We start from the raw sequence: 26,956 nt of genomic DNA, 5'->3' as shown, positions 1-26,956 counted from the left end.
TATAAAAATTTGAACGAATAGTGTTTTTGGCCTCTGGGGACATCAAAATGAAAAAGTAAATCGGTCCCGGGTCTAGGTCTTACCGTGCCACCTACGGTAATAGCTACTTCCCTATAGGGAAATTCGCTAAAATCATCAAGAATGTAATTAGTCTAATGCCAAAGAGCATCAGTGTCATCTTTACCTCCACTCAAACCACAGGGTCCCCCACTTAGTTATGCATACACTTAAAGGGTATTTATTTAATACATTTTTTAAATAATTCAGAATTCTTTATTTTTATTTTTTTACCCTCAAAGACCACTGTTCTCTCCTACTTTAGCTCAATACTTATGTACTTTTCATACTTATTTACAGGATTATCCCCTCATACGTCTTTTACTTAGACACACATGTTTCTCATCTCATACCTTCTTCGTAATAATTTTTACTTTTAAAACTATCACAGGATACACTTCTTAAAATTAAGTTTCTTATACTCTACTGATTCTAAAGAAGTTGTTTGATGTATTTTACCCACTTATGTGGTACAAAATATTATTTGCTTTTAAGATTAAATATGAATCGATAAACATATATAAATTTATGTAGAGAAAATTTACCAATTATTCTACTTCATCAAGGGATTGTGCTCTTAGAATTTTTCTATGGATTCATGCAAGTCATGTTTTCTCTTTTTTTTACAATAAACTTTGTGATTCTCCATGAATGATGTTTATCATAAATTTTATTTGCTTGTGCCATGTAAACATATTCTTTCAATGTTCAATGCCTAAACGTGATATAGGCTCGGAACCGTTTTGAGTACTTTTTATATTAAGTTACTTTTAGCGAATTTCTCTATAGGGAAGTACACCATTCGTTCAAATTTTTATATATTTATATATATATATATATATTAAAAATCAAAAACATAGTTAACAAAGTACCCTTTTAAAATAATTATTTTATTTTTAATGACGACATGTTTGGGAGACTAAGTCCATTATCAAGTCATATATATATATATACAGCAAACATATACAACGCATCTGGTATCTACAAAATTAAATGTTCTGACTGTGACAACTACTACATTGGACAAACCTATTGAAATTTTAAAGTTAGATTTAACGAACATATACAGGCATATAAATCGAAGAACAAAACATCAATGAAATCAAATTTTGCAGATCATTTACTAAAATCCAAACATAAGTTTACTAATATTGAAGAAAACTTAACAATATTAGAAATTGAAAAAGACAGAGAAAAATTGAATGTAAAAGAAGAAATTAATATTTATATGAACTACAAAAATAACAAATCAAATATTTTAAATACAATGATTCCAAAATTAAATAATCCAATATATGAAACAATAGCAAAATTGAGAAAATATTAATGAAAATAAGTACAAAACATCATAAGTATATAAATTAATCAATGAAGATAAAATTACCGGTATGTTACAAGTTAGAAAAGTTTTATAATATCGTATGTTATTTATTTATTTACATATTTTATTTTGATTTTTGTTTACTTTGAAAATGGCCTTAGAGCCGTAACTATAGTCAGTAAATATTTTAATAAATAATTTCACTTGGGTACCGGTACTAAGTTTATTAATGTTTAATCTATTTATATATATATATATTTAAGTGTCCGTGAACACGATAACTTGAGTAATTTTTGTCCGATTTTGATGAAATTTGGTTTGAAGGTGTAAGGCGGGATAAACTTGAATGAGTTCGCAAACCAGCATGATCGGACCATGGGAACGGGGTTTTACGGGGGGTTTTATGGGGTAAAAATTGGTTTTTGTAATTTTTGACCCTCTAAACTCAGAATTTCCCAATTTCTCTTCCAACCTTATTAAAGAGCTTAAAAAAAAAAATAATTTAGTATATCAAAGTTTTTTGTTCAATTATTGATTAGGTAGAAAATTAAAAAAAAAAATTATTTTAAAATTCCCATCTTATTCTTATGGAGAATATTGTAAAAATGTTGTAGTTTGCTTGTTTATGGATATATTTTGATTAAAATTGGTAAATTTATTTATTTTGTACTAAGTTATTAATATTTTACTAAAAAAACATACTTTTTACTTTCCCTGTAGCAGCAAGCCTATGTACTCATAAAACCTAATGTTAAATAAATACATTTAATTGAAAATCAATTCAGGCAACTGGAAATTTGCTTAGTCGGCAGGTTTGCTGTGGTGGAGGTATTTTATATTAAGCCCAGTTGGTGATTAAATAAGCAATTCAAGAAGTTAAATTACATCTCTCATTTCTTACATAAAGAGGAGGAGAGATTGTTTTTTTGACATTTTACTCAAATAATATTATTCAACGTTATATTTTATATAAACTATCAGAGCGTCTGAAGGGAGCCTCTTGGGATGTAGCAAGATGAAACAATATCGTCATTACACTGGCAGTTACTGTCATAACCTAACCTAGCTAACCAAACTTGCTGATAATGAAAAAATCGAGTGAAGCTTAAATTCTGTTCATAAAATAAAATTATAAATGCCTCAAATTCTAACAAAAGATGTACAGTTAAGAAGAAATGGCATTCTAAGCAAAATCTTTGACAAAAAGTTAAGTGTCACCGATGGGATTCGATCTAGATACCTCTTGCACATCAGTCGAGTACTCTATCCACTACGCCACGAACACCGATGGCTGTACATCACACGCCAGCAAAGAAAGAAGCAGACGAATTTGATTACGTGAGTAGCGAGAAACAATGACGTCATCATCTTCATCCGAAAGGCCCCCTCAACCGCTTTTATAAACTATAGTCTTTATTTACTATTTTAATAGAAATGTCTTGGCTTTGTGCGATAACAAACTATTGTAATCACAAATCCAATATTTACCTGTCCATTACAAAGTAAAAAAATTCATAATCACAATTAAACTCATAAATTCCTTGTACTTATAATTTTTGTTATCAAGCCAGGCCTACTGCAACACTTAGTATAATCATGTTGGTATAGTTTACGGTTGGAGTCTGGTTGGTGAGTTTGTTTCTCAGTTTTAATTTCTCCTGTTATGTTTGTTAGACGCTGCAGATAATAGTTACATGTTACACCCCCCAAACATTTCAGAAGCTTTGGTTTCAATGCCTGGGCCATCCGGCCTAAATGATCCTCCAAAGGTTAGTTGTAGCAAAACTTGGATTTTGCTTCTTGTTCATCTGTCAAAAAAGGAAAAATAATCAGTTTCAGATAGTTATGCAGAACATGGAATTTATAATTAAAGGAAAGTATTTTTGAAGAAGATAGTAGCATAAAGGGATCACAGACTTATTCTAATGTGGGTTCAAAACTTATATTTTGTCCACTTATGATCCATTATTATATGTTTTTACAATACAGACTCTTAAAAATACTATTTTCTCACCAAACAAATACACAAAATTATGTATGTTTAATTTTCTTTAGAGTTTGTAACTCTAGTTAGTTGTATTATGAAAGAATAAATTGACTATGGCTATCTTTGACTCTTTTTGCTGTAATGACCCAGCATGAACAATTAAATATAAAATTTTTAAAATACATTGAAAGAAAGTGTTAAATTTGTTGTGGTTAATCAAGCAATGTGTGTATTAAACCGTTTGTTTATTAGAGAATAAATCTTTCATATTTGGTCAGTTTTACTACATTTTAAGTCGTTAAACATACAGCTAGAGAATAAAACTTAGAAGCAATAATGTTTTTATCTTGTATTTGAGCCCGTACAAAAAGTTTATAACTCTTAGCTGGTCTTCCACTGATTACCGTTTTGCCATTGCATCGGTACAAAATGTTTTGTTTTAAATAGAGTCAACCAAAATAATCATAAATCGTGTAAGTTTGATAAGGTAAGCTGCATTTCATGTGTACTTGGAGTAGAGAAACAGAAACTACTTAAATGTATAAACAATGTGCGTTAAACCATTGACTTTTGGATAGGTACTGAAGTAGATAGGAACAGCTGTAGCCAATTGTATTATTAGAAAGACCATAGCAGAATGAGCAAAGCGTATGCTAACAATGAATACAAAAAAAGGGGTTTGTATTCATTAGTGCTAGAGTCTGAAATATTATTTTCTTCATTAGTTTTTGTCATTTATATTCAGTAATTTACAGGGCTATAACATTAACATAAAAGTGAAATGTCTAGTTATATAGTCAAAGATTAAATTTAAGTATTTGACAATGTGATTGTAACTGTTCCTAGAGAAATTTGAGAAATTTTATTGAACCCTAATTTTAAATTTTAGATAAACTAAACTAGTAAGTTTCATACTTTTCCCTCTTTTTCAACCCCTTCCTATTCAGTTCTTTTTTCATCCTTCCGCACTGCTGCCATCTCCTTTATAGTCCCAAAAAGTCACAATACGGTATTCATTACATCGATTTAGGATATCAGCTATTAAGAGTAGACACAATTCTCAGGAGTGTCCAAGTGGATCTTGTCAGTACTGTATTATTATATGTATATTTGAGTTGTTAAAATTATTGACAAGATGTATTGAACATCAAATGCTTCTACTGTATAACTAGTCTTTTAATGAAAATTGTCTTATATTATAAATTGATGTATAGTTGTTTTACTGAAACCTTGTGACGCTATTTGCAGCTTTTCTGTACACAATAAAGATATTTTGATTTGATTTGATCTAAAGGAAAGTTGCAAGAAAAATCTAAAAACACACATAAGTTTATAATAATTCAAAGAAGTACTAGTAATTTAATTTGAAAATTTAAAATACATTTGAAGGTCCGACTTGTGAGAGGAGGATGTGCTGGTCTCTTCTTCTGTCTTTATATAAAACGGAGATTGTTGTAGTTTAATGTTGATTAGATGGACACAATAAATACGTTACCTATTAATTATCATTGTATTGATCTCGGGAATATCTGAACTGGGTTCAGAATGGCAAGATTTGCAAGTAATAATAAGCTTGTACATTTTAGTGACAAACTTTTGTATTGGTTATACTCATTAAGTAACAAAATCAATTATTGTTCTATTTAATAGTTATAATATTACAGTTATAACATTTTAATCGCCAAATAATGATTCTTCCACAACTCTTGGTAAATAGCTAAATTCATTAAAAATATCTGATATGGAATAAACGGATCATGTAATCGTTTTATTTTGCACAGGCTTCTTCGTGTTTTTGAATGCTTTTCAGTCTCTTGGGTTTCTTGAGAAGTCATCATGGTGAGTACTTTTCATATTTTGTAGTGATAATGAATGACAACATCATTGCTGAAGAAATAATCGTCAGACTTGCGTGAGTAGTTTATTTGCATTAATATAGCTAAATATTATTGAACTACCATTGATTGTTTACCGAAAATTGCAGTTGAGTTAGATAATTTTCATGTTTACAGCATCTCTTCTGTGTTGTATTATATTAATTTTAATGTGCCATCATATTTTAAATTTCAGAAACATTTCTTCATGGTTATTTTAAGATAACAAATTCTACTATAATCTTATACAATACCGGATTTATTGTTATTTTCTTCAAAATTGAAAGTAAATTTATACATTATATAAATCAATAAAAGAGTGCACGTTATTAAAAGCTTAGGAACAATTTTCTTAGAAAAACAAGGAGTAACCCTTAAATCTAATGTTAAGTTTTTATAACTTTATCCACTGCTACATGAAGGAGCATACTGAATTTTTTGGAAATAAATTAATGAAATTCATTTTTTTACATCTAAATTCCCTGCTTTTGTGAATGTGATACTGTATTACTATCTGTACTTTGGATTTAACTTTATAGGTGAAAAGATGCACAACTTAGTTTTTCTATCTTGTGTGTGTTCATCTGTGTTTCACATGTGATTTACCCACATTGTTTGTCAGTTTCTAATGTAGGGTTGTCTGTGTTGCAGGATGGGATGAAGGAAGACGACTTGCCGCGGAGGCTGTGTCTAGTGTGTGGTGATGTCGCATCAGGGTTTCACTACGGCGTAGCCTCTTGTGAAGCCTGCAAGGCGTTTTTCAAGCGCACCATTCAAGGTGAGCACATTTAATGTGACTGACCGTCTGTAAAAAAATGTATACAGCGTTTTCTTCTTAAAAATAATTTGTTTTGTGTCTTGGATTTCCTTAGGGTGTATCAAATCAAATCAAATATGCTTATTTCATAAAGTACAGTTTTGTACCTTGAATGGTGTCAACTTAATCTATCTTAAATTAATAATTTACAAATTTACATATCTTAGACCATTATTAACATTAAAAACCAAGAACCAGTAAATGAAAATGATCAAAACTAAATGAATTATCAAGTAACGCTAAGAGGGGAGGTGGAAAAATACTCTTCCAGGGAATAAAACACTTTCTCCTCTAAATAAAGTTTTAGTTTTCTCATGAAATTCTTCCTGCTTTGTTTATTTATGATTTCACGAGGAAGCTACTTAAAAAAATTAGGGATGGTCAAGTCTCGAAATTTCGGGAAATTTTCGGGAAATTTTAAATCTCGTTACACGAGACGAGATTTCTTTTTGGCCGAGATTTTTATCAAGACAAGAATTAAAAAAAAAAAAAAAAAAAAAAAAAAAAAATTAAAAACGCCTGCAGAAAGTCAATGCAATACCCGCAATACAGGAGCGTGTTGTAGTTGTGTTTCCTTTGCGAAGGCGTTCTTATTTAATTAATTCTTCAAATGTAAATATTACTTTAATTATTTTAATTAAATTTGAGAAGTTTTGTTAAGTGTTAGCAGTGTGAGGAATGTTTTATTACTATAAAAAAAGTCTAAACAAGTAACTATTTTATAAAAATTAATATTTTATTTTATGATTTATTTTATTTTAGGATAAGTTGAACTCTATCCTAACTGATATCACTATGTTTCCTAATCGTAGGCATTTTTAATAATTTAGGCGTGATTAATAAAAAAATGTTATGCTGATGTTTTTTAATAAAAGATTGTAAATATTCTTGCCTATTATCATTATTTTTGTATTTAAACAGTCATCTAACAATGTTACAAAATCAGGTAAAAATTCCGAACGTGCATTTCCCGTTGTGTATGAGAAGGGAAATCCCGTCTCGATCTCGTCTCGAAATTTTATGAGAAATAAAAAATCTCGTCTCGTCTCGAACTAAAAATCCAATCTCGTCCATCCCTAAAAAAAATTTAATCCTATAGGCCTATAGGATGGTATTTTTCATCCTTACTTATAATACGTAAAGGGAATTTCTACAAAACACTACTCCTCCGTTAATAATGGGCAGATTTTTACAAACGACGTGTTAAAATTAAGTAATTTTTGTGTAGAAGCCCCCTTTCACCAATTCCTGTAATAAAAGCACTCTGGCTTTGCTCCACAGGCCATCAAAATCCCAATGTATTTCTGATGAAGTAAATATCTCTGTTAATAATGGACGGATTTTTACAAACGATGTGTTAAAATTAAGTAGGTAATTTTTGTGTAGAAGCCCCCTTTCACCAATTCCTGTAATAAAAGCACTCTGGCTTTATTATTAAACGTAGAATAGCTTATAAGGAATATTGTGTGGATAAATTACAATTTATTCTGATAATTGCTTGTCCTTAAAATCTAATAAATATTCTTCCACATCATGACATGGTTTAGAGTTAAAACATCAGATAAATTGTCATTATAAATATGTTTTCTTCAAACACACAGCATTGTTTTACATTACAAGTCGGAAAACTTACAACAGAGTGATTTATTCATTATTGTATTTCGAAATGAACAATCCTATTGTAAAACAACAGTTATTGCTGCTATGGCTTTTTGTGGTATTGTAATACACTTATTTCATCAAGCTGGTAGCTGGTCGTAAGGAACATCATATACCGAACATAACCATTTTAAGAATGTCTATATATTTGTCAAAACCTACAGGTTTAACAAATGGGTCCTTAGAATCTGTCCAATCTAATGTAGAGGTATATTACAGAATACAGTACACTGCCGCTAATCATTCACTTACAAGACCAGGGCCATGGTTGGAACAGTGAAAAGGTTCCATCATCCCCCGCGATCTGGGGGATGAGGATATTGTCACTGCGACCACAGAAGACTTTCAATATTTTTCCATGATCAAGGAAGACGATGATGATGATTCCGTTACTGCTGAGCGTATTTACAGTTTTGCCGCTTACGTGGAAAGTATTTTTAATATTTCTTTTTACCCGGGATAAGCTAGATTTATTCCACGATTGTAGGAAACATTAATGATGTCCCCAAAACCATTGAAAATGGTCACAATATTACTGTGATAAAATTTGATAGGTGATGGCACAGTCTGATTAAGCGAGGAGTCAGACAATTTGAGGTCGGATTGTGGGGTTCCACAGTACCTATTTTCATGTCATATTTCAAATAAATAATACTGCCAAATTTCTGTATTATTTAGCGACTCATATTGTACGTATTTTAGTAGTTGTTGTTGTTTTCAGGAAGTATTGAGTAGGCCTACTTGTGCCCCTCAGCCAACATCTGTGAGATTACCAAGCGTAGAGGCAAGGCTTGTCACTATGGCAAGTGTCAGGGTGTGGGTATGCTCAAGCTAAGAGTCATTGATGTTGTCGTTGTTGTCAGGAAGTATCGAGTACTCATGCCCCTCAGCCAATGACTGTGAGGTGACCAAGCGTAGACGCAAGGCTTGTCAGGCTTGTCGCTATCGCAAGTGTCTGAGTGTGGGAATGCTCAAGGAAGGAGTCAGACTGGACCGTGTGAGGGGCGGCAGACAGAAGTACCGTCGCAGCACTGACCTGCCTTACACCTTCCAGTACCAGCTTGCTCAGCCCTCCTCAAACATGAGACTTGATGGTAAAATATGCAGCTGAATGATGAATATTGTTTCATTTTTACTACCAATTAATTTTAATTTATTTAACCAAGTTGAATTGTATTTTTACAAGATTGCACGAATGATACTTTATACATTTGTAATTATTTTGTAAACCTTTGCTTTTGTGAAACTTGTTTTAGGCCCTATCCAGTTTTAAGCTGTTTTGTAAATTGAATTTGACAATTTTACCTGTTTATTCAGCTTTGCACAACATAAATTAACATTTAATGTGAAAATAAATCACAAACATAATTCACTGTACTATTTTATTCTTACTTTGAAAAAAAATCTGCTCTTAGCTCTTTCTCTCTAAATTAATCTCCTAGACTTATACTTAAAATCCATAATTAAAATACTACTATCATTATCAGTCATGCATTTTGAACTGTTAACCCTTCCAGGGCTAAACTAAATGAAGGGCTGGAGCTTAATTATTTTTTGCCAAAAATTAAAAACTAAAGTGGTTGTGTTTTGTATTTATTTCACTTGAAATAATTCATGGATCGTAAAAAGATTTTCCTTAGGGCTGAACTAATTTTTGTACAAAAGTTATGAATAAAATAAAATTTGATTTGACGGATATATCCGTCTGCCGCCCTCAGTGATAATCACAAAATATGAACACTGCCAATAATCTTGAGTATCTTGAGGGCGGCAGACGGATATATCCGCCAACCTTAGGCTATTCCTTCTCTTGTTTTATTTTTTATCCATAAAAATGTATCTATCATTCTGAAGTAAATCTAAACCACTCAGTTCCACTCCCATGTCCTCAATCCCATTCCCCGCCAAGACTTCCACTACGTAAAAACTGTTCTTCAGGTTCATCATATCCATCACATTCCATACTATTATTTTTCACTTCCAAGTATAAAACCCCTCTCAGACATACTTTGATTAAGCATCTCAATTACATCTTCAAATTTCAGATCGTTTGCATTAGTATCTTTAGCTCAATAACATAAAAATAAAGTACAAAACACAAAATGTAAACATCACTCACTAACAACCATGTGTGAAGTGACAGCAATATTTATTTACGTACACTCTATGGTGCAAAATAGCCGAAACAGCTGCGGCAATTATTATTGCCAACCACATAAACAAAATAACCCATTTATAATGCAGTATAATGTTAATTACCGTATTATAAACATTGTGTATCAATTCGTTTTTTGGACGGATATATCCGTCTTTATCCCAGAAAAGAAATTTCTCAGGACGGATATATCCGTTTTCAGCCCGGAAAGTAAACAAAGATTGACGGATATATCCGTCCATAGCCCTGGAAGGGTTAAGTTTGATTATCTGGTTCTGTTGCAGAAATCAAGATCCTGGAGGCGCTGGCCCTCAACGAGCCAGAGATACTGAGTGAGAGCCAGAGTGGTGCAGACCTGGACCCTGCCATGGCTACTGTGGCCAAGCTGAGTGACCTCTATGACCGTGAGCTTGTGGGAATCATCGGCTGGGCCAAACAGATCCCAGGTCTGTAAAATCAACACCATTTATCATTTTTGAATTTTAAGGTTAGATTTATCATCCTGATGGGATGCTAAATCTCTCTTTTAACTCACCGAACCCCAGTTTTTTCTTGGTTATTTTCTTGAAAACAACATAGGAGTAAAGAGCCCAATGTCCATTATATAAAAAAAATCTTTTTGTACCCCTTAGCATACCTCCTCATGCTAGGAAAAGATGCTAATTGTTGGTCCTCTCGGTCAATTCCACCCATTGAGTGATTGTATTAGATGACTGGTTCTGGCTTTTTTATCAATTCTTTGGTAACTCTGTCTTTCTTTCCGGTTGACCTTTTGTCAGCTTTTTTGTGAAAAGTAGATAAAATACAAACTTGTTTCTTGTCCTGCCACCTTACTGCCATCATATTGTGACTATAGGCTGTTTCATAGTCGCCCTAATTAAGTCTACCTTCTTTGAAACTCTCTGGCATGTTTCACCTCCACCAGTTTTCTGTTCTAATTACATTGAAACCTATTTTTTTTACCTATAGACGAGATGAGGTGAGTAATACCAATCATCAATTGTCAGAGTATGTCCTTTTCCTGCCAAATCTTTTGTCATTTCAACGACTGTCGCCTCACTCAGTAACAGCTTTTCCTCCTGTGGAGAATCCCCACCTCTTCAGCTGGTTTATTTCTTTTACTTCAGCTCCAGTATAGATCTTAAATGTAAATAATATACACTTCCAGATCCACAACACTTGTAAAATTGTATGCAAAATCTGGTCTCTTTTTAGGATTGAATTGGACATAGCCCAACCTCCCTCAGAACTTCATAAGACTCTCTAAGTAACTTTAAAGACTCATTTTATAATACTACCAAGCTTTTCAATTGGATTTTATAGTAAAACATGATAACTCTGACTTAATAACGACAAAGTGAAATACAATTTGATAATAACTCAGTCAGTTATTACAACGAAGAAGTAAAATCGTGGCACAAAGTAAATTCTATAACTTATTTTATAATACAGTAGAACCTCTTTAATCCGAACTAATTGGGACCGGGGGTAGTTCGGACTATTAAATAGTTCGGATTACAGAACAAATTGTTGTTTTTACATAACAATTGCTAGGGAAAAGTGAAAAATGCTTTATAAAGTAAAATACAGTGTTTATTTAATACAGTAGTAAACATAGGGAATAAACAGTACGGTACATTACAATAGAAACAATTACGGTGTGCGTATACCAATAAATTCAGTATTCAATGAAGAACTACTGTTCTGTGTATAGAGTAAAGCAATGGGGCGTTCGGATTAGTGGACGTTCGGATTACAGGGGTTCGAATTAAAGAGGTTCTACTGTATAACTAAGCTTTTCAATAAAATAATAACGTAAAACAAGACCGTAAAACAATGTTTACATCGTCGAAGTAAATACAACAACTGTATCAGCTGTGAAACCAGTGTAGACGTCGTCAGCTGCTAAGTTGCAACCTCACAACTTCAGTTTTTTTTTGCTGATTGGACTGGACATAGAGGACGAAAATATAACCAAAAGAAAGCCTGAAACCTGTAGAACAAGCAGCATATGTGATCTATTTGATTTCTGAGGAACTAACCGCACAAACAGGTTTTAATAGTGGACTTAGAATCGCCGTCGCTTTACACAATGGCTAATGGGAGTGTGACGGCGGATTGCCGTCGTTTTAAGGGAAGGGGTTTTAATAAATTATAAATTCCATGTTTAGGATTTTTCACTTTGAACAGGCCTTCTCTTGCTGGTTGAGCTTCCATTAAGACCCTTAAGAGAGTTTCACACTCCCCTAGATTTACATGTGGATGTGAAAACAAAATTTCTTAACGTTTTATTACTTGTGTATTGCTTGGATGTTACATCAGGGAGTTTTAGCCATCAAATTATAAATTTTTGTCAAATTATCTGTTAAAAAAATTAGTGAAAACCAATTTGTAGATCTTTGTTGTTCATAAGCATGACTGTGATTAAGAGGATTTTTTGTGAACAGGTTTTACAGATCTGTCACTGAATGACCAGATGAGGTTGCTGCAGAGCACATGGGCTGAGATACTCACACTGACACTTGCCTACCGCTCCATCCCCAAGAGCGGCAAACTACGCTTTGCTGCAGACTTCTCTCTGGACGAACGACAAGCAAGGGATTGTGGCGCTATCGAAGTCTATAACCAGGTAAGAAACATTAGAATAAGTTTAACTGTAAATGCTCAGTAGGTAGCGCAACAGACTACAAATCAACAGCAGCAATGTTGTGGGTTTACATTTTTAGTGGTTTACAGTTTAACAAAATCGGGTACTGCTACAAAGATAAACAGTACAGTTTTTCTATTGTACTGCGTTCACCATTCCCCTTGCTTATTACTTCCATGCAGAGTGCCATGGTCCATGTGGTTAGGAAAATAACCACATGCCCCGCCACAGCAAACCTGCAGACTAAGAGAATTACCATTTGCCTGATTGGATTTAGGCCTACACTAAAATGTCTCCTTAAAAATATCACATTCATTCCCTATTTAAATAGAATTAGTTTAACAAGTACTTAGGTTTGCTGCAACAGGTAGGGTAAAAAAGTGTTTTTTGTTGTAAAATGTTAATAGTTAATAGTTAATGTTAATAGTTTAGTAAGAAATTAATGTATTTTCCAAATTTGATCAAAATATGTTCATAAACAAGCAAACTACAACAGTTTACTTATTCTTCATAAGCTTAGTTACCTGCTCACGCACTCTACACCTCATTCCTTGACTGGACTATTAAGGCGGAATACCCCCACATAAACTTACACTAGGCTAATAGTAGTTTTTAAATGTCGATCAGAAATAAATATAGGGTTAAGTATGGTCAATGGGATGCCTTTTCTTTGCACTAATTTTGTTAAACCATTAAGCTTACAAAAGGAGCGTAAACTTATTAATAATCACTGGGTCGTGGTGCTAATTTATCGGTTTTGACCAAGAACTAAGCTTATCTCAACACATCTTTATTTGCCTTTTCACATTTGACAAAGACAGTTTCTAATATTTCAATTGGGGATGCCTTTTTATCGTCATTAACCAAAAGACCAAAGCTACCTCAATAAACCAGTATTGATTCACAACCAATTATATGTTTTCTGCCTTAAGTAGAGTTAAACCTATGGAGTGATTCAAATTATTTATTGAAAATAACATCAACAAAAGCAAACAACTAACTGTTTTTTACACAAAATATATGGTGTACAGGGATATATATTCTGACACATAAATAATATATAACTCAGTTTGTTTAAATATTGAATAACTTCTTGATCAGCATCATACGTGTTATTAAATTACCTGAAAAAAGCAAAAATATTTATGTCTAATAACACTTGTAATAATATATTTACACTTATACTGTTGACTTACAAGACGGTAAATACATATAAAAGTTGGTAAGTGGTGATCGATTTCGATTGGATACTCCAATCATCATCAGACCCAATAGGCGAATGACAAGAATCAAAATGGCGTTCCCTTATATACTATTGGTTACTGGAAGCAGGGCCGGGGATAGCAGCTAGTAAGGGCTAGACCACTCAGCCGGTGTACCTGCATCCCGCTCGATTCACCCATCGAAGTATATAACACAACTGGAATGCTAGGTACGTGTTCACGAAAGCGCGACGTTGTGGCAGCCTTCCCGCACGACCATGGGGGACCCAGTGGATTTTAGCCAATTCATTGAATAGTGCGCGAAGCTGTTAACTCGCTCCTAGCCTTCAATAACAAAGATTAAGTACAATAATGTTTATATATTCGTAATCTGCATTAAATGCAGAATGTAATGGTATAAATAAATTTTACTTTTGATTTAAAATAGAATTTCCACAGTTAAAAAGAGTCAACAATTTCTACATTGTGACATGAAAAAGTTAGTATGCGAGGAAGTATTTTATTTTTGGGCCAGAAGAAAACTTTAAGCGACAAAGTTGTAGTTGAGGAGTTGATTTTTAACATGTGATCGAGCAATTCACAATTAAGTGTGCAGTTTGTTTGTAGTATAGTGATTAATAGCGCGACGAGGTTGATTTCATGTCGCACCAACCTCCTCAGTCCAGCAACTCTTTATGGTTTTGCTACTCGATCATTGCAAAGCTAAATAAATTTTAACCTTTTTTAAGTTGATATAAGTTAAAGAATGCAACTAACTATTCTATGGATGTGATCATATATTTCATTTATTTGTAGAAGATAAATATCAATACCAGTACCGGGCTGCCGCCCATGAATGAAACTTGTATGGACACTGTTTTAAAAAACCGCTTGTTTCTCCAATGCTAGGAACATTTTGCATGAATGTCACAAAAATAAGTTAGCTGTAAGGCAGATGTTACATCCTAAATGTCTATCTTTACTTATTGATTATTTATTTTATAACTATCACCAGCTGGTTATAATGTTTACTTCTTCACTTTGTTTTTAATTTGTGTTGAATAAAGTTGGTTAAAATTGTACTTTTACAAATACATTTATTATTAGTTCTAATTACATACAGAACAATTTGGCGACGATGGAGGTGAGTACAAGTAATTCAAATACATCTGAAAACATTCAAATGATTAACTCAGCATTGATTGGACCCTTTAATGAAAGATATGAAACATGGGAAATGTATATGGAAAGACTAGAGATATCATTCATTTATAACAACATTTCGGAAGACAAAAAGAAAATTACGTTACTTCACTGTATTGGATCAGACACTTACAGTAAACTTAGGGATATATTGCATCCTGTATCACCTATAACTAAATCCTATGCTGAATTAGTTCAAACTCTTAATTCACATTTTACACCAAAACCAAATGAAGTATCAGAGACATTCAAATTTCATTGTAGACACCAATATGAAGGAGAAAACGTTTCTGAATTTTCATTGGATCTTAGAAAGTTGTCTAGATATTGTAATTTTGGCACATTTCCGTCAAAAGCCCTGAGAAACCAATTCATACTCGGGCTAAGGGATGAAAAAATACAGGCAAGGTTAATTACTCTAAGTGACAGTGATTTGAGTTTTGAAAAAGCTGTAGACATGGCTCAAGTAATTGAAAAGGCTCAAAACGATTCAATAACAATCCAATCAAAATTCAATCATGAAAACAATGAATTGCCGGTTAACTTAAATGTTGTACAACAGAAAAGTTTTCAAAAACCTAAAAACAGTACCAATCTTAAACAATGTTACCGTTGTGGAGAGTTACATGAATACATATCTGAATGCAAACACAAAAATACAACATGTAACTTCTGTAAAAAAATAGGGCATCTAGCAAAGATTTGTTTTAGGAATCCTAATGCACCTATCAAATTGCAAAGACAAAATAAGACTACATTTAACACTACTTCAAGAAATGTAAAACAAATAACAGACTCGTTTGAAGATCAAAGTGAAATATTTCTACAACAAAATATGAACAATTCTGTTAGATCCCTCTATAAGGAAACTAATGTTATTGACATTTGTTCTATGAATACATCAGAAGATAAATTTAGGAAAATAATGTTAAACATAAAAATAAATGGGAAAACTATTCCGTTTGAACTAGATACAGGAGCAGGGGTATCTTTGATGTCAAAAAGTAACTTTTCCAAGTTTTTCCCAAAACACAGACCTTTAATGAATCCAGACATAATATTAAGAGATTTCAACAAAAATGAATTTGTTCCATTGGGTAAAACCATTGTTCAGGTTGGTTACGGTAACCAAACCAAATATCTTCCATTGTATATAGTCGATGGTAATAGAGATACGATATTTGGTAGGGAATGGCTGAGATCGATTAAAATAAATTGGTCAGACATAAATAACGTTCACGGAGCTGACTTGAATAGAGTTAAACACTCAAATCCCAAAGTACACGATATTTTAATGGAATTTAAATCCATATTTGAACCAAGAGTTGGAAGTTTCAAAGGGGGAGAAGCACTTCTTAACTTAAAGCCTGACACTACACCAGTTTTTAAAAAAGCTAGACCACTACCTTATGCTTTGTTACCAAAAGTTAGTGCAGAAATCGACAGACTAGAAAAAGAAGGTATAATTACAAAGGTGAATCAGAGTTCTTGGGCTACTCCAGTTGTACCGATTATGAAGGCAAATGGGAATATCAGACTGTGTGGAGACTACAAAGTAACCCTCAATCCCCATTTGGTAATACCAGAACACAACATGCCCCGCATTGATGATATTTTGGCCAGAATGGGTAATTCGACTAAATTTACAAAGATTGATATATCCGAAGCTTACCTACACATGCCAGTGAAAGAAGAATACAGAGAATTGCTCACAATCAATACACACAAAGGTCTATATCGAGTAAATCGTCTACCATTCGGAATTGCAAGTGCACCTGCTATTTGGCAATCAGCAATGGAAAATATTCTACAAGGTATTGATGGTGTTGATGTTTTCTTTGACGATGTCAAAATAACAGCCCACAGTGAGGAAGAACATTTGAAAAGACTCCGTGCTGTATTAAATCGGTTCAAAGACAACGATTTACACATTAATGTTTCTAAATCTCAATTCCTTGTACCAGAGATTGACTTTCTTGGTTACCATGTCTCGTCAAAGGGAATAAGTAAAAGTAAACATATTACTGAAGCAATAAGAAACCTGAAGAGACCAAGTAATGTGAAAGAAGTTAGACAAATCCTTGGGTTGATAAGTTACTATCGAAAGTTTATTCCAAACTTAAGTGAAAAGATGCAAGCTATTATTAATCTCACAAGAGCTAATGTACCTTTTAATTGGACTGAAGAATGTGAACGAGATTTTCAATTGGTGAAGGAGGAAATGATGTCAGAGAATATACTATGCCATTTTGACCCACACTTACCACTCATTCTAGCAACAGATGCTAGTCAATCTGGAATTTCGGCAATTCTTTCTCATGTGTTTCCGGATGGAAACGAAAGACCTGTTGCATTTGCTTCCAAAACACTATCACAAACACAAAAACAGTACAGTGTCATACAAAAAGAAGCCCTGGCAATTTATTTTGGAGTTAAACACTTTTACCAATACCTTTATGGACGTCATTTCACCCTAGTTACAGACCACAAACCCCTGGTATCAATATTTGGACCGAAAAATGGAATACCACTTATGGCCGCAACAAGACTACAACATTATGCTATATTCCTTCAGGCATTTTCATTTGACATAAAGTATAAATCAACCAAAGATAATGTTAATGCTGATGCACTTTCAAGACTACCTAAAAATGTTGAAGAAGCTGCTGTTATTGACTCAGCCGATGTTCATGAAATAGAACAAATCTATACTTTACCTGTCACAGCTGAAGAAATAGCAAAAAATACACAATCTGATCCAGATCTTAGAGATATTTATCAATCACTAATCAGAGGGGAGCCAATACATCACCCGATGTCTTCTAACGAACAAGAATGGTCAATTCAGCTTGGATGCTTATTAAAAGGGAATCGTGTGGTGATTCCCAAACAACTTCGTCCAAGAATTTTGAAAGAACTTCATGAGGCTCATGTGGGTATAGTTCGCATGAAGGGACTAGCTCGTTCGTATGTTTGGTGGCCTAAAATTGATGCAGACATTGAGAATATGACCTTAAATTGTTTGGGATGTCAACGAGTACAACATGAAGCACCCAAAGCACCAGTTCACCACTGGGAATATCCTTCAAGGCCTATGCAAAGAGTTCATGTTGATTTTGCAGGACCATTTTATGGCCATTATTTTCTCCTAATTGTGGATGCCTACAGTAAATGGCCAGAGATTGTAACACTTACAACTATAAATTCACATAAAACCATTGAGGCTTTGCGGAAATTCTTTTGCTCTTTTGGAATCCCTGACATATTAGTGTCAGACAACGGAAGGCAATTTGTTTCGTTAGAGTTTGAAAAATTTCTTCAATCTAACGGAATTAGACACAAGAGATCAGCACCTTACCATCCTGCAACTAATGGCCAAGTAGAACGCTATGTACAAGACTTGAAAGATACTATCAGAGCCATGCACTTTGAGGAAGGCTCAATTGAGTTGAAATTACAGAGATATTTAATGGCCTATCGAAGAGCTCCACATAGTACTACAGGACAGTCTCCTTCACATCTCTTTATTGGACGTCAAATTCGATCAAGACTTGACTTATTGTATCCTGATTTGTCACAAAAAATGGACCAAAATTTTGACTCAAAATCATATTCTGACAGGCAAAAATCATTTAAAGCTCAAGACCCTGTTGCTTACCGCCTATATGGGACCTGCAACAAATGGGGCTTTGGAAAGATCAATAGAAAAGAAGGACCAAGAAATTATGAAATATCCACAAGCAGTGGCACAATCAGACGTCATCAAGACCAAATTAGACGTTCAGGGCGAAACTTGTGTGAGTTTTCATTAAGGAATGAGCAAAATCAAGTATTCATACCAACAAATTTTGGAGGAGTCCATTTTGGAGGAGTCAGAGAGGAACCAACCGAAAACCACGCAACAAATGATCACAACATACCAACCGAAAACCACATAACAAATGATCACAACATACCAGATGTTCCAGAGGCCAACGATCACAACATATCAGATGTTCCAGAGGCCAACGATCACAACATATCAGATATTCCAGTGGCACCAACTCCCGCTATTACAGTGAGACGTTCAAAAAGGACACATAAACCCGTGGATAGACTCAATTTATGAAGCTCACTTAAGAAGGGGAAGTGTTACATCCTAAATGTCTATCTTTACTTATTGATTATTTATTTTATAACTATCACCAGCTGGTTATAATGTTTACTTCTTCACTTTGTTTTTAATTTGTGTTGAATAAAGTTGGTTAAAATTGTACTTTTACAAATACATTTATTATTAGTTCTAATTACATACAGAACAGCAGAGATTGAAGGAATTGGTATTGTTTCACAACATGTAATGCAACCTTTGTACTATATTTAAGCACGATTGTGGGCAGTAAAACATATTCTTAGAAGTACTTTTTAGTATTATTAACCAAACCCTTTCTGTGTGATGATATGAATTTAAAAACATATACAGAATAACAATGGCACTCAAAACTTTTTTACTAATCGTGTCTTTTCAAAACCATACAAATATTCATATTGTCAAAGGAACATGAACCTAACAATTCGATTTGTAAATTTATTATTCAATTTTTGTTATTGCCTTTACGTTAAATACTTCCTAGGTTTAGTATTTATGACCTTATCAATTATTTTCTCTGAACCTTGATACTTGAAATTTCTTATTAATTACCAAACAAAGCAGATAGTACGCGATCCCTTGTTACAACTTAACAATTAGGGATTACCAGTCCCTGACCCTGTATATATAGTCTGCATTTTATATTTTAATTTACGGTAACATTGTATGTAAATAGTTTACCTAGAAGGTGATAATACAGTATTTAGTTATGTGTTACCTGTAATAAAAATGTATTTAATATAACTATTGGTTGTACTCAAAACTTTTCTGGGAGTACCGTAAACGAAAAGATCAGCGGAACCAGGGAGAACGGCCCGCGGCGCGATTTATAAAGAACCTCTTTGCGTTACTAATTACTCCATATCACACGACTAGAAAATTTTATTTGAAATTGCTTGGTTATATGCTGAAGATCATCTTATTAGCTACAATTTTGTCGCTTGAAGTTTGCTTCTGACCAAAAAATAAAAAAAATCCTAGCTTAGTAACTTTTTCATGTCAAGGTGTGATATTGGTTTAACATTTTTAGTTGTTAAAATTCGAATTACGATTTAAATAAGATTATATTTATACTGTCAGATTCTGCAGTTAATGCAGATTCCGAATATATAACTTTATTTGCAGACAACCTATTGTATGCACGGCCAGGAGCGTATTAACAACCGCGTGCACGGCTTGAGGAACTGACATATCTGCGTCGAGTCCCCCTTTGTGGTAGGGGAAGGTTGCTGAAACGGCGCTTTTTTTATCCCAAATCTCCTATCTACCCGGTGTTCGAGTTGTGTTATATAGTTCGATGGATTCACCCTGTGACGTCACGTGGTTGTCAGCCACGCCTGTACTGTAGTATGATGGCAATGCTCGGCAGCGCACGCGCCCTGTTTCGAATTAAATTTCCCGCTAAATTTGAAGACCTATTTTATTAACCTCTGGCATTCTTAAAGGAAATTAAATTGTCTATGGAATGGTGTAACTTGTTCATATGAATATTATTATTTACTATTTGTTATTGAAGATCAAAGTACGAAGAATTGTACTAGACTTTTGAACATGTGGTTACTTTAATTATGTTTTTGAAAAGAATATGAAATATTTTACCAAATAAATAATTTATTTGTGTTCCCTAAGGGTTTCTAAAAAAAACAAACATATATTTGGCTTTTTTCTATAGTAATATTCCTATTCAAAATTATATTCAGGTTTATTTATTTTTACAATTCTTAAGACGAGCTTACTAAAATTATGTTAAAATAAAAATAAAATTATTTGGGTGGCGATATAAATATTTAATTAGAATTTCCTATCATGTTCTCAAACTTTTTTAAATGTAAACTAACACTTTTTTAATCAAAAACTCAATCAGTTTTAAAACTAATGATTGTTCTGTGACACTTTTGATTGTTTCAAACAAATTTGCTTATCGAAAAACCTCAAGTAATTAATATATAACAAACTATACAGTCACTAAAAATCATAAAATAATTTATTTTTGTAAAAAAAAATATAACCGACTACAAACGCTCTAAAAGGAATTAAATAATTTCAATTTAGTAAACTTTTTTATTAGAGCTGCAAGATATTCTTACGTTTTATGCTAGCTAAAACTTTATTTTTCGTCTAGCTAATTTCAGTTGCGATTTTAAGATTACTACTTCAGTTTTTAGTTTTTCATTTATTTCTGTTTTACTTTTACAGTCTTTGCAATTGATCAAATCGGTTATTCTATCGCGATTCATTTTTGTGCCATTGCCACATTCTCCGGGATTTTACAAACAATAATTCCATAGAAAAAAGATAAAAATCATAAACAAACTATCAGTCAGTCACATATTATTTGACTTAAGTTTCTATAAGTGCAACTGGAGTCAAAATTTACTTGTTTATTAATGAGCTTATTTCTATTTTTACATTTTTCCTTATAAATATACAATTCTTCCCAAGCATTCATCGCATTTCCTTTCATACAATTCTTTAAAATACATACATTGTCTTCCATTTTTCCTAATGAGTGACCATTTTGTAACAAGTGCTGTGCGACATTTGATCTTTCTGGTTTGTTGTTTCTCCATGCAGATGTGTGGTTTTTTAATAGTTTAATTAAGTTTACAGTTTGTCCAATATAAACATGATCACAGTCATTACAATTTATTTTGTAGATCCCTGAAGAGTCGAATTAGTTATAATCTTCTATATGTGGATGCGGTATATTACTCAAAGTGTTCTGGGTCCTGAAGGCTATTGATACTCCATTTTTCTTGAATTTGTTAGCGATCCTTCGTGTCCTAGTTCCCGTGTAGCTAAATGTCGCATATCTGGTGTTTTCTCCTTTGATTTCTTCCAACGTTGTCCTATTTTGACTTTTTTCTGGTTATCTATTTTCCGTCTCGTTTTTCTTTCGATGTCTTCTATTGTTTGAAGTTTATATCCGTTAATGCTATCCTCTTTATGGTATTCAATTCCTCTTTTCTATTGGTCTCGCTGAGTGGGATCTTGTATGCTCGGTACAACATGGATCTGAAGGCTGCAGTCTTGTGGAAATTGTTCGATGAATAGAGTTGCCCATAGTGCAACCGATAAGCTCAATATATATGTAGGCCCTATATTGTATGTAAACTAGTTCACTTATGAGGGCTACTAAGTAATTAATAAATACTAGTGGATTGTAGGGACATAAGTCCCTAAAAAGCTCAATAATATAAAACAAATTATTCTAATATTTAAACAAACTAAGAATATCTTTGTCTAAGAACTAAGAATATTATCGCCATATCTTTTGTGTAAAAACAGTTTGATGTTTTTCTTTGTTGATGTTATTTTCAATAAATCATTAGAATCACTACATAGGTTTAACTCTGCTAAAGACAGCAAACATATATAATAGTTTGTGAATAAATACCTGTTTATTAAGGGAGCTTTGGTCTTGTGGTTAATGGTGATAAAAAAGACTTCCCTGATTAGAATTTTGGAAATTGTCTTCGTCAAATATGAAAAGGCAAATAAAGGTGTGTTGAGGTAAGCTTAGTTCTAGGCCAAACCCGCTAAATTAGCATCCCTACCTAGTTAATATTTCTAAGTTTATACTCCTTTTGTTAAGGTTTAACAACATTAGTGTAAAGTAAAGGCATCCCATTGACCAAACTTCACGTTAGATTTTTTCTGACCAACATTAAAAAACTACAATTAGTGTAAGTTTATGTGGTGGTATTCCTCTTAAAGGTGCGATATATTCATATTGACGTTACATATTCTATCAAATTAGGTCTAATCATCGGCTGATTCTCAACTCTTTTGCAAGCAACAGACAGTGCCTGTTTAAAATCTCTAAACAATATTATTTTCCTCCCATTGGAACTTGTCATAGTACTTACTTAATAAATAAATATATAGTTCCTGTACGGACCTATTCCATCTTTATTCCTAGGTTATTTTCTAAGAGTAGCCGTTGAGGTTATTCCTCTTTATACAAAATAGTGATTAAACACTACAATAAATCTCAAATTTAAAATAATGAAAGTGTAGTATAAATCTAGAACATATTTTTTCAAATAAAAACAAAGCAGAACTTTTTTATTTAATATTGAATCGTTAATTATTTAGTCAATTTGGTTATTTCATGCTATACATTAAAAATACACAAATTTGAAAAGTTTCACAGTAAAATAATTTATTTCCACATTCTATAACGTAACTAAAAAGTCTTAGTTATTATAGGTAACTTTATACCTGGTTTTATATGGTACATTGCAGAATTGACTGGGAAATAAGTAATCCAAATGTTAACATTGCGTACTGGCTTGATAAATCACGATCAGCTGTATTGAAGTAAACAAAAATCAGTAATAAATGGCTTCTAATGCTATTCTTATGGAGAACATTTTACATTATATTTTGTTTTCTGGTAACTTTATGGGAATTCCGCTATTTTCCCTGAGTCCCTGGGGTCAAGACCTTTAATTTAAGACCCCTCCCACTTTTCTGCGACTTAACAGACGTCCACAATTTTCTGGTAAAAATGTTGTCTTACAGAATTATATATAAGGACTCGCCTTGTGCTCGCTGGGGGCTCCGCCCCGAGGCCCCCATTTAATAGTAGCCGTGATGAGAAATTGTCACGGGGGACAGGATGTTGTCGTTCGCATGGCTCAATCAAATCCTGGTTGAAGTTTGTTCGCTACGCTCACTCACCTTTAGGTTGGAGCTCGTTCGCTGCGCTCACTTGCCTTCAGGTTAGCTCGTTCGCTACGCTCACTCACCTTTAGCTTGGAGCTCGTTCGCTGCGCTCACTTGCCTTCAGGTTAGCTCGTTCGCTGCGCTCACTTGGCTTCAGTTTAGCTCGTTCGATACGCTCACTCACCTTTAGGTTGAAGCTCGTTCGCTGGGCTCATTTGCCTTCAGGTTAGCTCGTTCGCTACGCTCACTCACCTTTTGGTTGCAAATTAGCTATTGTCATAAATTTAAAAAAATAATAGTGCTGCACCCTGTTGCTAATGGTAAAATTTTATTAATGGGGATGAAAGAGCGGGGGTCTGGAATGGGATTGGTCTAAATATCCATAATTCACCTACTGGCGCGCCAGTGAATCAGCGTACGCAATAGCATTAAATTATTGCAGTCTTGACAGCGGCAAAACAGCGGTTGTGATGATGCTGTGTTACCCCCAGAGTGGACGTAGTTCACTGAAAAACTCACAGATAGCAGCACTGCCTGGATCCGTAGCCAGTGTCTTTATAATGTGGTTCGAAGAGAAAAAATGCCCGAAAACAGGACAAAAAGCGTTGCCAGACAGGATTTTATGGGATATTTTACTACCAACCTAAACCCAACCTACACCAAATTTAAGTATAGGACCAGCACTACATGCTGACAGACATAGTTTAGTTGATCTCCAATAAATTCGGAGGTCACATTAGACCAACTTGTATAACGCTGCACCAAGATTCCGACCAGAGTCGAACGCACGCTGTGCCAGTACGGCAAGACTCCGATCGGAATCGTCAGCTGCGAACGTGTTAATAACATAACATACAACCTAACAGCATCAGCTATTGAAATAAAATGGAATTAATTACCACCCCCCGCCACAGCAAACCTGCCGACTAAGCGAATTTCCATTTGTCTGAATTGATTTTCAATTAAATCTGTTTAAATAACATTAGGTTTAACGAGTACCTAGGTTTGCTGCTACAAGGAAACTAATAAAATGTATTTTTATAAAAATATTAATAGCTTAGTATAAAATAAATAAATTTGCCTAGTTTGATCAAAATATATCCACAAACAAGCAAACTACAACATTTTACAATATTCTCCATAAGAATAACATAGGAATTTAAAATTTACTATCTTTTGAATCTCCTCTGTTATCAATAACCGTACAAAAACACTTTGATATAGGCCTACTAAATTATTTGTTTTTAAGCTCTTTTAAAAGGTTAGAGAGAAATTGGGAAATTTTGTGTTTTGAGGGTTAAAAATGAGAAAAAACATTTCTACCCCATAAAACCGTGTAAAACGTAAATCGTCTGTGAAAAACTGCAAAATATATGACAACAGATATTGAACGAGATTGCAACTGATGTTTATGCACTCTTGCCTAGATTACAACTACTTGTTCTGCATCTGGGAGGAAGTAATAAAACAGCTGATAAAACAGGGACAACACAATGGTTTTACGCGTAAAAAATTACACGTAAAACCCCGTTCTCATAGTTCGATCATGCTGGTTCGCGAACTCATATAAGTTTACACTTTTTAATTTAAAAAATAATGTAAAAATATTTTTGGAAAAATACTACAGAAATATGATAAAACTCTTACAAAATAGAGCTGATACAAAATGTGTTCACTAAGGAAACGTCATCCCCCCTATTAAGTCAGCTGTTTTGAAGACTTAAACGATTCTTTTTATAAGTTTGGCAAGATGTATTTGCAAATAATTATGCTTTTGTAACAATAACCAGAGGTGTGCGGATATCTGAAAAATCGGGTCGGATTCGGTTCAGTTTGGATATCCGTATCCGAACCGAGCCCAAATTCGATATCCGACCCTATTCGTTAAATATCCAAATTTTTTAAGTTTTGGACTTATATGACTACTATAAGGCCACTGAGACATTGCCTTGCCATATAAATTCTTTGTATCAATATACAAACACTGAGACATAGCCTTGCCATATAAATTCTTTGCATCAAGATACAAACACTGAGCCATGGCCTTTCCATATAAATTATTTGTATCAAGATACAAACACTGAGACTTGGCCTTGCCATATAAATTATTTGTATCAAGATACAAACACTGAGACTTGGCCTTGCCATATAAATTCTTTGCATCAAGATACAAACACTGAGCCATGGCCTTTCCATATAAATTCTTTGCATCAAGATACAAACACTGAGCCATGGCCTTTCCATATAAATTATTTGTATTAAGATACAAACACTGAGACTTGGCCTTGCCATATAAATTGTTTGTATCAAGATACAAATACGGAGACATGGCCTTGCCAAATATATTATTTGTATCAAGATACAAACAATGAGACATGGCCTAACTATATAAATTATTTGCATCAAGATACAAACACTGAGACATGGCCTTGCCATATAAATTATTTGCATCAAGATACCAACACTGAGACATGGCCTTTCCATATAAATGGGTTGCATCAAGATATAAGGTATATACTGAGACATGGCCTTGCCATATAAATGGTTTGCATCAAGATATAAGGTACGGTATTCTTTTTTGTGAAGTTGAGTGAGCTGTTAATTTGAACTTCAGTTTTTATAACTGAACCAAGATTAATGACTTACAATATCACATTAGTGAATGGTTTAAAATTCATATTGTAGTTTATGTATATAAAACTGAAAATTTTAACTTCAACCTTAATATTTATTTATTGTACTTGTACTTGAACGTCAAACTATCCGAATCCGAACCTCTAATTATCCAATCCGATCCGAACCGAGCCTTAACTATCCGACCCGAATCCGATCCGAACTGAAATTTCACTATCCGCACACCTCTAAATGACACAAGTACAACTTCTGTTTATTTGATATGTTTCAGTGCATCCACATGGTAGAGAGAATAGAGGACGTGCACATGGCTAAGGAAGAGTATTACTTGCTCAAAGCGCTCGTGCTGGCCAACACTGACGTTAGGCTAGATGAAGTAGTCGCACCCAAGATGTTCCGGGAGTCCATCCTCACCGCTCTCACCGAGTGTGTCGCCATAATCAGGTAAGTTACTATCATAAAGTACAGCTATTTAATTTTACACTATAGTAGTGTAATAGAGGGTAGGCTAGGCAAGCTAGGTTGACGACCTATGGTCAAGCCATGCTAGCTAGGAAGCATGCTGGAGGTGTTTATGTAAACATTGAGGGCTTTTCGCTC

The 26,956-nt window shown here is 33.6% G+C and overlaps 1 protein-coding gene across 4 annotated transcripts in view; it reads left to right on the top strand.

Moving 5' to 3' along the window:
* The window catches only part of LOC128982764 (steroid hormone receptor ERR1), a 143,050-nt gene that overhangs the window by 97,475 nt on the left and 18,619 nt on the right, over positions 1–26,956 (top strand). For all 4 annotated transcript variants that reach the window (XM_054401746.1, XM_054401728.1, XM_054401736.1 and 1 more), the window contains 5 exons: positions 5,891–6,017; positions 8,579–8,809; positions 10,155–10,316; positions 12,318–12,499; positions 26,628–26,800. In XM_054401746.1, coding sequence (XP_054257721.1) covers positions 5,891–6,017; positions 8,579–8,809; positions 10,155–10,316; positions 12,318–12,499; positions 26,628–26,800 — 875 coding nt within the window. The remainder of the gene's footprint in view (positions 1–5,890; positions 6,018–8,578; positions 8,810–10,154; positions 10,317–12,317; positions 12,500–26,627; positions 26,801–26,956) is intronic.

The sequence above is a fragment of the Macrosteles quadrilineatus genome, unplaced genomic scaffold, assembly GCF_028750875.1.
Source record: "Macrosteles quadrilineatus isolate MER2022 unplaced genomic scaffold, UCM_ALF_1.0 Scaffold_1__1_contigs__length_201487025, whole genome shotgun sequence".
NCBI classification, from domain to species: domain Eukaryota; kingdom Metazoa; phylum Arthropoda; class Insecta; order Hemiptera; family Cicadellidae; genus Macrosteles; species Macrosteles quadrilineatus.
Note: the sequence above shows the minus strand (reverse complement) of the source record. Positions and strands in the feature narration are given on the sequence as shown.